Source organism: Polyodon spathula, chromosome 13 (genome assembly GCF_017654505.1).
Source record: "Polyodon spathula isolate WHYD16114869_AA chromosome 13, ASM1765450v1, whole genome shotgun sequence".
Lineage (NCBI taxonomy): Eukaryota > Metazoa > Chordata > Actinopteri > Acipenseriformes > Polyodontidae > Polyodon > Polyodon spathula.
Window position 1 is genome coordinate 2,570,963 of NC_054546.1, and position 18,218 is coordinate 2,589,180.

The 18,218-nt window shown below is 36.7% G+C and overlaps 1 protein-coding gene across 1 annotated transcript in view; it reads left to right on the forward strand.

Moving 5' to 3' along the window:
• Positions 1 to 1,343: 1,343 nt before the first annotated feature.
• The window catches only part of LOC121325445 (E3 ubiquitin-protein ligase NEURL1-like), a 54,954-nt gene continuing 38,079 nt past the window's right edge, over positions 1,344 to 18,218 (forward strand). Inside the window, exon 1 of the mRNA XM_041267920.1 lies at positions 1,344 to 2,009. Within this exon, the coding sequence (XP_041123854.1) occupies positions 1,928 to 2,009 (82 nt within the window). The 5' untranslated portion in view covers positions 1,344 to 1,927. The remainder of the gene's footprint in view (positions 2,010 to 18,218) is intronic.

The following is an 18,218-nucleotide window of genomic DNA, read 5'->3' on the forward strand; positions in this document are numbered from 1 at the left end:
ATACTGAAACAAATCATTGAGGTTTATATAAAATGCACGGTTAGCTTTCATCATTTTGTATAACACAACTGCTCTTAGAAAGATTGAAGGAAGGGCTGTTGTGTTCTCTGACTTACATAACTGGAATGAATTGCCTGGTAACTATAAATCAAATGTCAAGAAATAATAAGAAAAGAAAAGAACAACTGAGGACATGCATACTCAACTTTATTGTGATACTGAATAACTAGAAGTGAGCACAACCTACCATGTCTCACTCTGTATCTGATGCCAGAGTTATAAAACTTACCTGGAGAGATTTACACTTAATAACAAAACAACAACAACAAAAAAACAATCTTCTTACTAGTCAGCTCTAATTCAAAGTGAAGGTACACATGCTGGAAAACTGCACTCAGCATTCAGACATAGCTACAGTAGGTAGGTTTTAAATGAGTGCAGATTTGTCCACTATGCATCATTATAATGCATGCTTATCTGCTGCAACCTTTTGAGACAGATTTGCAGTAAACTGAACTTGAAAACAGGAAGGCCTTTAACAGCATGTAGCCTAGGCAGCCAGGTACTGGAGCTTTATACCAGCTGACTTCATCTCCTTTTCAAAGTGCTTGACTCCCTGCAGTCTCACAGTAGTATAGCTTCACTTGTACTCCAAAGTGACAGTCTACAGCGTTCTATATTTTTTTTTTAAATCGCTAGAGGGCGCCTTAATCGTTTTTTAAAAATAACCTCTCTCTGGTTCACTTGTTGATGAACAGTTGAACTTTGCCTTTTATGTTGTCCTTGATTAAATATATTCTGTAAATATAGAGTACATTTAAAATAATTAACAAGAATAAAGCTAATAAAAGTTATACACATAGCAGGAAACGATTGCATACTGTTGAATGCCTGACATCATGTTTGAGAGAGACGTGAGATTATGGGATGAGCTGCGTCTCCTGGCAACCTATTGAACATGCTGTGTTTGGCTGTGTGCTCTAGGAGCCAGTTTAAATTAGAATTGTTTATAGGGAAAGAACATATTAACACTGCATCTTTAACCCCAAACTTGGTGGGAATTTAATAACCACTAATTTCTCACAGTGGAGCTGTAAAGTTATATTGCCCTGTTCTGCCTGATCTAATGAGTTATGTATTTTCAAAATGACTACGCATGCTGTAAATCAAAATGGATCTACAAGTAATTCAACACATCCCTCAACCCACGCCCCCATGGCAAGCTGACGTGGTTGGGGTTGGGTTAAATAATTAACGTTGAACTGTCACCATAGCAACTAAAATGATTACATAAGACGCAGTAGAGACAGCAGTCAGGAGCCTCAATATGAGTCAAAGACAAAACGAGTCTTTTAAATTCAGACAGTTACCGTTCGATGGGGTACTTGAAGATGTAACAGCTGCTGAAGAAAGCTAGCTATCGTAGCAAAGCAAGCAGGTTTAAAGGTTGACTCTGCACTGGAGAGCAAGAACATAATCATAATTGCAGAACATAATTATACTCATAAGTGCATAAAAAAGTGTTTGAGTAATATGTCACACTGACTGGCAGCATAGGTTCAGTTTAGGTGTTTAAAATGCAATTAGAAAATAAATACTTGATCAAATAAATAGTGAATCTGCGGTGTGTGCTGCTGTGTTTGCATGCACAGAATAAGAAAAAAAAACAGTGCCTATACAATAGTTTTGTTTTTTCGTCATTCAGAACACTGATGCTCGAACAGGTTGTGATAAAGCTCGAGGGGAGGATATCTAGAATAGACACAGGGACGAGAAAGAGAACAGAGACTTACCAGAGAACACCCCTGATATAATTAGGAAAGCGGGGATTAGAAGTGAACAGAAACAAAGCGCGTCTGTGAGCTAGGGGGGTACGAGCAGCAGTCGAAGAGGAGATCGCGCATCTGGAACATCTTTTCGTGAAGTCATGGGCAACAGCGTCTCGAGTATCCCGACTTTACAAAGAGGGCACCAGAACAGATTCCACAGGCTATCGAATCAGCAAAAAGGTTATTTATTTATTTATTTATTTATTTACAGATGTGTAAATATTATATCCTACTTTATTTTTTAGCATTTTTTAACATATGTAATATTATGTTCTATGCATCACAGTTCTGTATTCAACAAGTGTTAATTACCTCACTTCAATAATTCCTTGTTTGAACAAAAATTGCCATGCATAATTCTATAGCAGTACACCTGTTTTACGTGTAGTAAGGGTTTTTAACATCCATTATAAATACAAGTGTCTGGCACCTTTGCGGCTCGTGATTGGAGTCCATGATATGTGTATTTTGCAACGGTGTGTCTTTATTGTTGATATTATAATAACAGTTCAGAAAATTAAAGCGCAGACGGGTACGGCTTTTTACATTAACAAATAAACAGCGCATTAATAGATTTTCAGCTGTTGTTTAGATGCTGTAATCCCTATGACATAGCTAGGTTACGTTTCTAAAAGTGAAAAAGCATTAATACAGTTGTTCTATTATTTATGAGTACTGCAGGCCGACCCATTCGTTTTTCTCCTTCTTTTAGCCAGTTAGACATGTGAAACCAAGGCAGGTCATAAAGGGACATTGGTATTCTTGATGTACAACACTTGTTTTCCCTTTAAGGTTGAATAATGTAGAGTTGTATATTATATTGTGTTGCGGTAATTAAATCCCGTCTAAACTGGTACAAATCCTACTCTACTGATAGAACTGGCTGTGGTGCTGAAAGGACAGCGCCTTTAACAATCAACACGACACGCTGTCTGACAATTTTAGAAATGATGGCACTAACGTGCGGTACCTTTTTTTAAACGAATGCTGTGTTTCACATTATTAAACTAATAATAATTTTTTGCATGGATTTGAAGAGATCTCTGTTAAACGGCATGAAAGCTTGTGATTAATTATTGTTTAGTTAGCCCAATAAAAAAAGGTATCACATCTCCTTCTCTTTGTCTATCACAGTTAGAAATTTGAGAAGTGTACAAGTTTGCTCCTTTTCTGGTGATCAATGCTAGTGAATACTGCTGAATACTTGGCACAGAATACTCTTATACAGTAATACTCGGCTTGAAATCATCTCTTTAGCTGATGTAATCCTGCCAAAATACCTCGACAACCCTCATGCATGTTCATTGTGTGTTATATTGTATGTATTGTTGGCTAGCTGCATAACTGGGTTTTAAGTTTTAAATCCTTTACATGGCCTTTGTTAAACCATGAGTGCTGTTAAATATAGAGGTGGTGCTGCTTTGGGTCGCTTAACTACTGGTTTAATCTACAATGCAGTGCAATGAATTGCATTTCAAGTTACCCCAGCAGCTCAATTTTAAAGTGTTAGCTGTAACTGGACCATACTGCTTTAGTTTCAGTAAAGCAGATACAATGCATTTGCAAGAAACAAGACCCTTCACACAGAAGGTTCTCTAAATAGCCTCTACAGTGTTTCACTCAGTGATGCAGAGTAATTAACAAGGACATAGGTATCAGGATGCTTCCAGTGCAGATATCAAAGCAACTTTAAATGAAAATGTTATTTACGCAAATCCTTAAGGTACAGTCACCCAGATCAGCTTTGTTCCTAGTATACGTTGGTCATTTTAAATACATACCAATATTATACAAAGAGAATATATTTAATTTCGACTTATTTTAGAGCAGCTGCTGGTTTTCATTCCAGCCCAGCTCTCAGTTACTTAACTAGACCCTTAATTGAACTGATAATTTACTTAATTAGACCTTTTTAGCTTTCTCAGCTCTTGAACAGTTGCATATTTCAAGTTAACTGTAACATTTTGTAAGTAACTTGAACTGCAACTGTTTAAGAGCAGAAAACAAGTAAAAAGGTCTAATTATGCAAATTATCAGTTAAGCGTCTAGTTAAGTAATTGAGAGCTCGGTTGGAATGAAAACCAGCAGCCTCAGGGGGTCCCCAGGACCGAGTTTGAGAAGTCGTGTTTTAGATGATACTTTCACTAAGACCAAATTGTGTTTCAAGCTTGTTTACTTACTTACAAGTTAAAAGCCAGGTTGCTGTCTCCCTGGAGGCAAAGTGATATTGATCTTTAAGTTAATATGCCCTAAGCACAAGATATTAAACATCTTTCATTATAGAAATTCAGTATCTTTTACAGTAGTGTGTTTTTATTAATTACAATCCTTAGTATTTCAACATTGTTCTTGAAAAAAGGTCTTTTTATACTGCTGGGTAATTGTATACAGTCATCTTTATTTTAAAGTCAAATTGTTTTTTAGTTTATTTGTTTGTGTGTGTGTGTGTGTGTGTGTGTGTGTGTGTGTGTGTGTGTGTGTGTGTGTGTGTGTGTGTATGTGTGTATGTATGTGTGTGTGTGTATATATCGTTTTTTACGTTGTATTGTAGACAACCAGACAGTGCTCACCCACTGTTTTCTGTTGAGGTCAGCTGTTCTTACTCAGTTATGGAGAAGTTGACCCTAATTGACGACACCTGTCCTAAAACCACAGCTTACGTCACAGCAACACTCGTTCACTGCTCTTTCACTGAACATTGTTTGCTTAAGTTTTTGTTGACCAAAGTATTGTTTCACCAATGTGTAAATGTTGGTTCAGCAGCATCACAGGTGAAAATGTTGCTTTGATGGAATTTACTTTCCTAAAAGAAATTATTGAAAACTCAATTTGTTAATTTCAAGCAGTAGACTCTAAAACATGGATTACTTATGATGAGAAAGAATATAGTTCTTGAAAATATTTGGGGATCATGAAACAATAAGGGAGAGAGCTGCTAGCTGTATGTATTTTGGATCTGAATACAAATACAACTGAAATACCACCATCTTGATAAAATAACTTGAATGTAGCTTTTCAGACTGCATTAACATTTCACATGCTGATTTGGTGTTAAACTCCTATGTAGTTCTTTTAATATGAATGCAGGTATGCATCCAATTTAGTCTTCATTTTTATTTTTTTTATAGTAATCTGCATCAGAAATGCCAAAACAGTAAAAGCTCATTTGGGAAAACAATGATGAATAATTAATTTATCTGCAAACGTGTACTGCTGGAGCGCACATGAGTTGTATGAATGTTTCCCAATGGAAGTTAATGAGTTTGGTTTCTGACAGACTTACCTGGTGTTGTCATCATGTTGGATTTAGGGCAGGGTTTTTCTCAAAAAGCCCTTCCTAGTGAAACTCACATCCAATACATCATTCAGGCAACTCAATGCACTGGATGTCAATGGCAAAACTATAGTCTAATTCAGTTTCCACAGCAATAGGGGAAGTGGTACCACCGGATGTTTCAAATCCCCACAAGCAACTTGGCCCTCTTACACAAACCTGTAAAATCCTGCGTATGAGCCATATGGCACAAAGCTCTGATCACAACTGCCACAACCATAGATTTATTGTACATATAGTAAAATACATGAATGCTCTGGGCTATGGATCTGGGGCCTATATGTTATTTCATTTGTTCAGATATACTTAGACAATATCCAGCATCTGCTGACATAAACTGTCTAGATTTAGTATTCATACCATTTGGTTTAATCAAATATGATTTTTCCTGGAGATGTCCAATGAACATGTTCATTATGTGAAGAGAACAATTAATTAATGCTACATACTTTGATTCCAGCACAAAATTTCTCCCTCAAGGAGAACTGTACATACTTTAAAGTAACTATCGGTTCTAAACACATTTTGTTCATCATGTTGAAATGTTTTTTACTCACTACAATTTCTGCCAAAATGTTCAGATTTAGATTTATTTCCTTTAACTTTTTATTTTTCGTACCATATTATGGTGCTTTGAACTTTAAAAGAAGGGTCTGTATGTGCAATGATGCACACTTACACCAGTGTTCATAGCATTGTGATACCATTGGTATGTCAAAAGATGAACATATTACCTATGGCCCTTTGATACAGAATCATTGTGTTTAAATTGTAGTGCCATTTGATTGCCATTATTGGGGGGGGGGGGGGGGGGGGGGGGGGGGGGGGGGGGGGGGGGGGGGGGCTCTTAATCAGTGCACTTAGGCAGAAATTGTTTTAAAGCAATCAGTGAAAATGTGCTGAAAAGGTGCTAAAATGGTAATTTTATGTAGTTTGTTACCTGTGTAGCAGGATTTTTGTGTGTGTGTGTGTGTGTGTGTGTGTGTGTGTGTGTGTGTGTGTGTGTGTATATATATATATATATATATATATAAGTAAAAGTAATAATCCACTGTAAATGTGTTACTGTACATTATATATATCCAGAGACTGAGTAATTATTTTTTGCTTACTACTTATATTCCGTATCTAGAATGCACAGTATTCATCATACTTTAAAGCCCAGTGTGCACATTAAACTGTGTGTCTTTAATGCCTTGCAAGAGGGAACAGTAGTAAAAAGACTTTACAGGAACCTTTTCTCAAACGCTGTAAACTCTGTGTGTTAGTTCTGTGACTAATACATGCTATAAAGAGGTGTAATGGTCACAGGGCCACAGCAAATCAAATACAGTTATTCAAGACTTGTGGAGAACTGTCTGATTCAGCTGTGTCTCCTAGGCAACAGAACATGAAATGTAAATGGTTTCTATGGTAATTCTTCCTGAGTGCTATCAGCAGAAGGGAGCATATTAATAGCAAAAGGTGGATTTAAATGACTGTCAACAGACAAACAAGCAGGATAAAATAATTATGTTTTCAATTTCCCTCTGACATTTAATTATTATTATTATTATTATTATTATTATTATTATTATTATTATTATTATTAGTAGTAGTAGTAGTAGTAGTAGTAGTAGTAGTAGTAGTAGTAGTAGTATTTCAATAAGCTGATATTATTGTTAGCCTAAAAGGGCTTACTGTGTGATAATGTCTTTGACACAATACAACCCTAGACAGACCCTCATGTCTTTTTTTAATATCTGGATCTGCATGAATACAGATTTATGTTTAAATTAGGCTGTTAGCTGAAAATATAAAAAAAAATGCCCCATCTATGCTAGATCACATACTGTAAAGATTACTATTGTCTGCATTGCATTTGAGCACATCTTCCTTCTACTTTAAGTCAGGGCCTCCCTGAAGACCTTTGCGAGAGGTGTCACTAAGTGCACACTAATAATTACAAAAGCACTGTGGTATGGAATTACCTAAAACATGTACTGTTTGGAATAGTAAAATATTCATAACTCATATATCGCTGTAAGGTAAGCATCATGCTGTGTCAGGTGACCTTTCCTACAAACCTCAATTCACAGAATATTACCACTGATTTCTTGAGCAGCTCCCGGCATAAATACAGAATTAGCGTCTTAACATTAAAATCTCTTCCTGGCAGTATCTGAATTGTAATAACTTGTACTTACACTAACTAGCTGAACAACCCTCTATGAGCCTGCATGCCTTATTGAAAGAACTACTGTAAATCATAAACATGTAAGAATGCTTAGAGAATTCAGCCATGCAACTAGAAAAAAAAGATTCATTTTAAACATGTTGTAATGTTAGATAAAGCTGGTAATTTGTGGAAACACTTGATATTTCAATGTGAATGCAAAGTTGAGAGTTTTGCGTCCTCCTGCATATCCACCTCCCACTCCCAGATTTTTGCGGGTCAGAGTAATGAAACTAGATGTTGGGAAGAAATTGCCTTTATAGTACTTTTTCAGGTTTTATCTTTGTACACAGCTAAATTGGCACCCTTCATAAAGTGTTAGTTATAACAGTTAAGTAATAAAACAAAACAGCCAGTCTAGGTTTACAGCAAATGTAGTCAGCTCATATGTTTCAAATGGGTCTATTTACTCTGTAATTTTATACTCTATTGTAAACACAATAATGTATGTTTTGATTGTTTAAACATTGATTTTACTTTTCATGTATATATTGTGGGAGGAGACAAGGGGAGGAGAGATGTAGTCCAGGGGTTTGCTGCAGGACTATATCCCCCAGAATGCCATAGGATTGAGGTAGAGCCAGAAGTGGAATCACCTAACTCTAATTTAATGAGGGGCATCTGCCTGGGATTAAGCAGGCAGCTGTGTAAATCAGGTCAATATCTCTGTTAGCTGAGTGTGTGTTAAAGTTAAGTTCTAAGAGGAGACCTGTGGGGAACCTTAAAGAAAGGTATGTGTAAAGTATTGGTATTGGTAATGGTATTGGTAATGGCATTGGTATTGGTATTGGTATTGATATTGATATTGATATTGTTATTGTTATTGGTATTGGTATTGGTATTGGTAATGGTATTGGTATTGGTATTGGTTTTGGTATTGGTAATGGTAGTGGTATTGGTATTGGTATTGGTATTGGTAATGGTAGTGGTATTGGTATTGGTATTGGTATTGGTATTGGTATTGGTGGTATTGGTATTGGTATTGGTATTGGTATTGGTATTGGTATTGGTATTGGTATTGGTATTGTTATTGGTATTGGTATTGGTAATGGTAATGGTAATGGTATTGGTATTGGTATTGGTATTGGTATTGGTATTGGTATTGGTATTGGTATTGGTATTGGTATTGGTATTGGTATTGGTATTGGTATTGGTATTGGTAATGGTAATGGTAATGGTAATGGTATTGGTATTGGTATTGGTATTGGTATTGGTATTGGTATTGGTATTGGTATTGGTATTGGTATTGGTATTGGTATTGGTATTGGTATTGGTATTGGTATTGGTATTGGTATTGGTATTGGTATTGGTATTGGTATTGGTATTGGTATTGGTATTGGTATTGGTATTGGTATTGGTATTGGTATTGGTATTGGTATTGGTATTGGTATTGGTATTGGTATTGGTATTGGTATTGGTATTGGTATTGGTATTGGTATTGGTATTGGTATTGGTATTGGTATTGGTATTGGTATTGGTATTGGTATTGGTATTGGTATTGGTATTGGTATTGGTATTGGTATTGGTATTGGTATTGGTATTGGTATTGGTATTGGTATTGGTATTGGTATTGGTATTGGTATTGGTATTGGTATTGGTATTGGTATTGGTATTGGTATTGGTATTGGTATTGGTATTGGTATTGGTATTGGTATTGGTATTGGTATTGGTATTGGTATTGGTATTGGTATTGGTATTGGTATTGGTATTGGTATTGGTATTGGTATTGGTATTGGTATTGGTATTGGTATTGGTATTGGTATTGGTATTGGTATTGGTATTGGTATTGGTATTGGTATTGGTATTGGTATTGGTATTGGTATTGGTATTGGTATTGGTATTGGTATTGGTATTGGTATTGGTATTGGTATTGGTATTGGTATTGGTATTGGTATTGGTATTGGTATTGGTATTGGTATTGGTATTGGTATTGGTATTGGTATTGGTATTGGTATTGGTATTGGTATTGGTAATGGTTGGTATTGGTATTGGTATTGGTATTGGTATTGGTATTGGTATTGGTATTGGTATTGGTATTGGTATTGGTATTGGTATTGGTATTGGTATTGGTATTGGTATTGGTATTGGTATTGGTATTGGTATTGGTATTGGTATTGGTATTGGTATTGGTATTGGTATTGGTATTGGTATTGGTATTGGTATTGGTATTGGTATTGGTATTGGTATTGGTATTGGTATTGGTATTGGTATTGGTATTGGTATTGGTATTGGTATTGGTATTGGTATTGGTATTGGTATTGGTATTGGTATTGGTATTGGTATTGGTATTGGTATTGGTATTGGTATTGGTATTGGTAATGGTATTGGTATTGGTATTGGTATTGGTATTGGTATTGGTATTGGTATTGGTATTGGTATTGGTATTGGTATTGGTATTGGTATTGGTAATGGTATTGGTATTGGTATTGGTATTGGTATTGGTATTGGTATTGGTATTGGTATTGGTATTGGTATTGGTATTGGTATTGGTATTGGTATTGGTATTGGTATTGGTATTGGTATTGGTATTGGTATTGGTATTGGTATTGGTATTGGTATTGGTATTGGTATTGGTATTGGTATTGGTATTGGTATTGGTATTGGTATTGGTATTGGTATTGGTATTGGTATTGGTATTGGTATTGGTATTGGTATTGGTATTGGTATTGGTATTGGTATTGGTATTGGTATTGGTATTGGTATTGGTATTGGTATTGGTATTGGTATTGGTATTGGTATTGGTATTGGTATTGGTATTGGTATTGGTATTGGTATTGGTATTGGTATTGGTATTGGTATTGGTATTGGTATTGGTATTGGTATTGGTATTGGTATTGGTATTGGTATTGGTATTGGTATTGGTATTGGTATTGGTATTGGTATTGGTATTGGTATTGGTATTGGTATTGGTATTGGTATTGGTATTGGTATTGGTATTGGTATTGGTATTGGTATTGGTATTGGTATTGGTATTGGTATTGGTATTGGTATTGGTATTGGTATTGGTATTGGTATTGGTATTGGTATTGGTATTGGTATTGGTATTGGTATTGGTATTGGTATTGGTATTGGTATTGGTATTGGTAATGGTATTGGTATTGGTATTGGTATTGGTATTGGTATTGGTATTGGTATTGGTATTGGTATTGGTATTGGTATTGGTATTGGTATTGGTATTGGTATTGGTATTGGTATTGGTATTGGTATTGGTATTGGTATTGGTATTGGTATTGGTATTGGTATTGGTATTGGTATTGGTATTGGTATTGGTATTGGTATTGGTATTGGTATTGGTATTGGTATTGGTATTGGTATTGGTATTGGTATTGGTATTGGTATTGGTATTGGTATTGGTATTGGTATTGGTATTGGTATTGGTATTGGTATTGGTATTGGTATTGGTATTGGTATTGGTATTGGTATTGGTATTGGTATTGGTATTGGTATTGGTATTGGTATTGGTATTGGTATTGGTATTGATATTGGTATTGGTATTGGTATTGGTATTGGTATTGGTATTGGTATTGGTATTGGTATTGGTATTGGTATTGGTATTGGTATTGGTATTGGTATTGGTATTGGTATTGGTATTGGTATTGTTATTGGTATTGGTATTGGTATTGGTATTGGTATTGGTATTGGTATTGGTATTGGTATTGGTATTGGTATTGGTATTGGTAATGGTATTGGTATTGGTATTGGTATTGGTATTGGTATTGGTATTGGTATTGGTATTGGTATTGGTATTGGTATTGGTAATGGTATTGGTATTGGTATTGGTATTGGTATTGGTATTGGTATTGGTATTGGTATTGGTATTGGTATTGGTATTGGTATTGGTATTGGTATTGGTATTGGTATTGGTATTGGTATTGGTATTGGTATTGGTATTGGTATTGTTATTGGTATTGGTATTGGTATTGGTATTGGTATTGGTATTGGTATTGGTATTGGTATTGGTATTGGTATTGGTGTTGGTATTGGTATTGGTATTGGTATTGGTATTGGTATTGATATTGGTAATGGTATTGGTATTGGTATTGGTATTGGTATTGGTTTTGGTTACTGGTAAACGGCGAGCTGTCCAGTTGAGTAGTTAGAACTTGGGAACAGTATTGTTAGTACTACTGGAAGGAGTTAGGTTTTGTTTTGTTTTTGTAAAACATCAATATATATATATACAGGCACCATCCTGTTTAATTTCACCTTTTTACACATGAGGACAGTGTTAAAAGTCCCAAAAAGATTGACTGATATTGTAACACAAAGTTTTTGAAATTGCAATTAAAAACATTTTACTGTGTCTAAAAGATGTACTGTAAATGTTTTATAAAGGACGAGTTCTGATTTGGCATTGGCAGGTACAGGGACGGTTACATAAGTTGATGTAAAAGATCTGACATGAAGACAGGGAATGAAGAATAACTGCCTAGTAGATTTCAAGCCCCAAAACTACTACTGCTAGTTTAAAAGGGTTATTTTAAGCACAAAAACAAGGGCATGTTAAAGTATTGGCTCTGATCAGAATGGCCTGGTTTTAAGAGACACCCCCCTCCTCAGTACAATGATTATTCATATGAAATGGTAATGGAGAACTGTGGGATTTGTGTTGAAGTCCTAGTACATTATTCCATTAGAGTGGCACACTGTCTCATTCAATACAATATCACGTGATCACATCAATGATGATTCACATAGAAATGTACTGTTTGGTTTAATAAGAGGCCTTTCAATTTTCAAGAAGGTTTTCTCATTGAAGAAGGAGAGGAAGCATTGTATTTACCCAGTCTCTTAATACAAATCGCCTCTTCATGGTAAATAAAGGGAACGACTGAACTTAGACCACTGATTAAAAAAAGTACAGCAAAAATAAATAAAAAAAAAAAAAAAAAATAGTAAGTTTGGATTTATTACTGTTTTCAATGCATTCCTCAGTGTGTAAAAAAAAAAAAAAAAGCAGTACAGGTCTTTCAAGCAAAGCCTGATTTGCCTTAAATGCTGCCTCTGTTTGTATTTAGAATTAAAACAGATTGAGGCTTTCCTGTAATCAGACCCGTAAAAATATTCTTTTTAACTCCTGCATTCTGTGATCATGAGGTCCCATGTAGCTAAGTTTGCCCTGGGGCAGGGCTGTTTCCACAGGATAGAAGCAACTCCGTAAAACAGAATGAAAGAAAATAAAAATGTAGTGAATAATGCACATTCATTTCTGATGTTAACTAGCCAGATGAGACTTTGGGGCTGCTCACATTCCATTGCTGTGCTATACTTGCAGTTCCATTGCATAAACAGAGCCATACAGACTTAAACACAGATAAATTAGTTACATCTTTATTACAATAAATCAACTCAAACACTACCCTCTCTGGGTTTATGAGAATCCATATGTTCTACTGACATTAGCCAGCACAATGTTTCTATGAAAGAGATACTGTCCTTGCCAAAATAGTTACAAAATCCGGAAAAAAATGTCAGCTTTCATGAAATTTTCTGTATGATAGCACTTTTTGTCATGTACCTAGCTAAGGCAAATGACTGTGCTGTATTTGTATAGTACTAAGAAAGGACATTAAAAACTGCTTTCAAACAGAACCTTGGCCCATATTCCTCTTCAGACCTGGGTATTGGATTTGCTAGGATTGAAGCATTAAGAGGCATTTTTAGCTCCAAGTGAATCACATCCCAGTTTGAAACAAGAGTTTGGCAAAGTGGCAAAAGTAAGCCTGCTTAATTTCACATTTACACCGCACATGGCAAAGAAATGGCTACTTTAACATACAGATTAATGGAAAGGAGTGAAGACTGGAAGCATGCCTGTGATATTACTGTACCAAACATGTGAGGAAGGAGACAGCTTTACCGATACATTGAGGGGTCTGCTCTTCATTTCACTTCTGGAAAAGGGGCTCAATTAATGAGAATAATAGCACAATGTTGTGATGTGTAATATAATTATCAAATACAACATCAGTAATTATTCTGTTCATGTAAACTGTGTCATATCTAAATGCTGCCACTGGTTAAATTAACTGAATAGAGAGACCATACTAATTTAAATATAGAACATAGTCTTAGCAGAAATTTCCCCTCAAGTTGATGAACACATTTGGCACTGTTATTCACAGTATTTTTACCTACTGTATGTAATTGGTTATAATGCACAATAATTTCTCATCCAAGTAATGTATATCCTTCAAGGGCTATTTTAGGATCAATTTTGATTAACCCTTTGTATGAATAATAAGTCATACATTTTGTAATAAATAAAATCTCAAAAGTACATAGAAAAAAGTCCATAACCTAAACTTACAGTAAGCTAAATCTGTCCTTTAATTACATGTGATTGTTAGAAGCTTAGGCTGGCATTTGGTGAGGAATATTTGAATGACTGCTGGATTACGATTACTGATGATTGCTCTCTCAATTATATTATTGAATGATTGCTCTTTCATTAGGATTATTGATGATTGCTCTCTCATTAAAATTATTGAATGATTGCTCGGATTATTGAATAATTGCTCTCTCGTTAGGACTATTGAACAATTGCCCGAATCAGAGCACTTCCTTGCATGTTATATAAATCTCAGGTAAACTCACCTGGGCATTGTCATCACAATCCCAGTTGTAATCCTACAACTGTGCTGCTGATTATAAAAATAGACCCCTTTTGTCGTTGTATTTCTGCGGTCTGTGCTTCCCAATGTGTCGTCAGGCTTTTGCTTACATTGTTATTTTTCTGTGCTGAACACACAGACACATGGACATACACACTGAGAATGCACTGAACACACATGAACACACAGGCACATGGACATACACACTGAGAATGCACTGAACACACAGGCACATGGACATACACACTGAGAATGTACTGAACACACAGGCACATGGACATACACACTGAGAATGCACTGAACACACAGACACATGGACATACACACTGAGAATGCACTGAACACACAGGCACATGGACATACACACTGAGAATGCACTGAACACACAGGCACATGGACATACACACTGAGAATGCACTGAACACACAGGCACATGGACATACACACTGAGAATGCACTGAACACACAGGCACATGGACATACACACTGAGAATGCACTGAACACACAGGCACACGGACATACACACTGAGAATGCACTGAACACACAGGCACATGGACATACACACTGAGAATGCACTGAACACACAGGCACATGGACATACACACTGAGAATGCACTGAACACACACGAACACACAGGCACATGGACATACACACTGAGAATGCACTGAACACACAGGCACATGGACATACACACTGAGAATGCACTGAACACACAGGCACATGGGCATACACACTGAGAATGCACTGAACACACAGACACATGGACATACACACTGAGAATGCACTGAACACACAGGCACATGGACATACACACTGAGAATGCACTGAACACACAGGCACATGGGCATACACACTGAGAATGCACTGAATACACAGGCACATGGACATACACACTGAGAATGCACTGAACACACAGGCACATGGACATACACACTGAGAATGCACTGAACACACAGGCACATGGGCATACACACTGAGAATGCACTGAATACACAGGCACATTGGCATACACACTGAGAATGCACTGAACACACAGGCACATGGACATACACACTGATAATGCAGTGAATACACAGACACATGGACATACACACTGAGAATGCACTGAACACACAGGCACATGGACATACACACTGAGAATGCACTGAACACACAGGCACATGGGCATACACACTGAGAATGCACTGAACACACAGGCACATGGGCATACACACTGAGAATGCACTGAACACACACGAACACACAAGCACATGGACATACACACTGAGAATGCACTGAACACACAGGCACATGGGCATACACACTGAGAATGCACTGAACACACAGGCACATGGACATACACACTGAGAATGCACTGAACACACAGGCACATGGGCATACACACTAAGAATGCACTGAATACACAGGCACATGGGCATACACACTGAGAATGCACTGAACACACAGGCACATGGACATACACACTGAGAATGCACTGAACACACAGGCACATGGACATACGCACAGCCACCAATACTCAGGAGCAGTGAAGGGATAATCTGTTTTGCAGTGGCAGTGTGGAGCGGATTACATATTTGTTCAAGGAATTGTATCTGCCATCTGTCACATGGATCCTGCGTCCGCAGGGGAAATAGATTGTACAAAGGAAGGTGCCACTCTTCCTTGCCAAAGGCACGGATCACTTGTACAGAAATGGACACCTGCCGTTTCTCCCACCCTAGTTCCTCTTATTCAGTGAAGCTGCCACACGTTCCCCTCACTATGATGGATGTACCCATCGTGTGTTTTACAGATCATGCAAAGAGGAATGCACCATTTCTTTATCTTAATACAATACATTTTTTCTCCCAATTTGACTCAATAGCTTTTATTTTCCTCCCACACAAAACCACTCTTCCCTGGGAGAGCTGCTAGTCAAGGTCATCCCCTCGTAGTGGAGGTGTAAGTGTGACCAGGTAAAGGCAACAGTCCTTCGGGGCTATTTCTATCTACTGGACCTCCAACCCACATAAATCATGATAACTGTAAAATATATATTTTTTTAATTGGTATCAAGCAATGTCATTAAAAGCTGTAGAGAAATCTAAGATTCTGCTATTCACTAAACTGCTCTGCCAGTCGTGTGTATAATGGATAGGTGTTGAAATGTAACTGTATGTGTAAATAAATAGAGGGTATAAAGCGAATGATAAGACTGCCACTCATTGATGGCACATTTTGAATGCATTAGGCACCAACAATTTCTCAGTTCATTATTGCCATTTAAAACTGACAAATCTTGCCTTAAAAAAAAGTTATTTCCAATACTATGCGTCTCACTATATATATATACACACACACACACATATGGGATAAAATCATCCAGAAATTAAAATTTGGTCTTTGTTTTTGTTTTGTTTTTTAATCCTGCAAATATGGCTTGAGGTGTTATGAAACTATGAAGAGTATTTATTTCTAGGATCTTTGTTTACAGCAGTTTCTAAAGAGGCATTGTAATCAGACCATGATTACAGTATTACATAACAATGACAGGACCCAGATGTAATTCTCAGTTCAACTGTCTAAAGAAGCATATATTTTCAAATGAGAATAAATAGATATATGATGAGTCACTTTTAGCAGTTTATTTAAAGACCATTGGAGTCTATGCAATACTGTATGTTCTGCTCCCGAGAGGCCCCTATAAGAATCTATAAGCGCTTGAAAGTGCTTTAAGTGTTTTCCCATGTACTGTACGTGATTACCAGGGACAGATTTAGACCTCCAGAGTGTGTCCCACTGTCAAACTTCTGTATCTGGAGCATGTGTATACTGTATCTGGAGCATGTATATTCTGTATCTGATGCATGTGTATTCTGTATCTGGAGCATGTGTATTCTGTATCTGGTGCATGTGTATTCTGTATCTGGAGCATGTGTATTCTGTATCTGGAGCATGTATATTCTGTATCTGATGCATGTGTATTGTATATCTGGTGCAATGTGTATTCTGTATCTGGTGCATGTGTATTCTGTATCTGGAGCATGTGTATTCTGTATCTGGAGCATGTATATTCTGTATCTGATGCATGTGTATTGTATATCTGGTGCAATGTGTATTCTGTATCTGGTGCATGTGTATTCTGTATCTGGAGCATGTGTATTCTGTATCTGGTGCATGTGTATTCTCTATCTGGAGCATGTGTATTCTGTATCTGGTTCATGTGTATTCTGTATCTGGAGCATGTATATTCTGTATCTGGTGCATGTGTATTCTATATCTGGTGCATGTGTATTCTGTATCTGGAGCATGTGTATTCTGTATCTGGTGCATGTGTATTCTGTATCTGGAGCATGTGTATTCTGAACCTGGTGCATGTGTATTCTATATATGGTTCATGTGTAGTCTGTATATGGTGCAATGTATTTTGTATATGGTGCAGCTGAAATATTTGTATGTTATGGCCCAGATCCAATATACAGTCCTGCCCCAGTGGCTACCATGTAAGGCAATTCCCTTTGTTTGAGTCCTGACTGTTGATCTCAAGGGGATATTTATTTCTACAATCTTCACAAGATCACATTATATTTCAATTGCTTGTTGTGCTCTCTGTTTGCTCTCTGTTTGAAGTCGGAATTCTGGACATCATCAGACCCCCAGATCCACGGCTTAGTCATTGTGTTACTATTTCAGTGGATTTAAAAACAAACAAGTAATGGTCCATTTGATTTGGGATTATATGAATGATTATTAACAAAAAAATAAATACAAAATACATACTACAAAAAGTAACAAAATGCCATATTTGTATGATGGCTTACTCGTTCATATTCAGGGTGAACAAGGTATTTAGTAAACCATCTGTCTGAATAAGTTTAAACAGTCAACAAATGCCCCTCCATTCAGCACCACAAACCAGCACAGGATTTCATATTGCGGTTATATACACTTTTTTAACACTACACAATTGAATATTTTCGAATTGCATTTTAATTACAAGTGACTTAGTGACAGGTGTAACTTCTTTAGTCCAGACCCGCCATTCTCTTGACATTCTTTATTTTTTTCTCACTGCCATATACTTTGGCTGCACGGCTTTATTGATATTTAACTGTCTTTCTCTGTCTTGTATCAAATGATGTTCTTATGTTACTTGCTAATGTTTTACACATGGCTTGAGGGCTTCAGTCCAACTCTGAGCTGAATGGACTTTTTGTTAGCCGTCAGTGCTCAAAGCAGACACA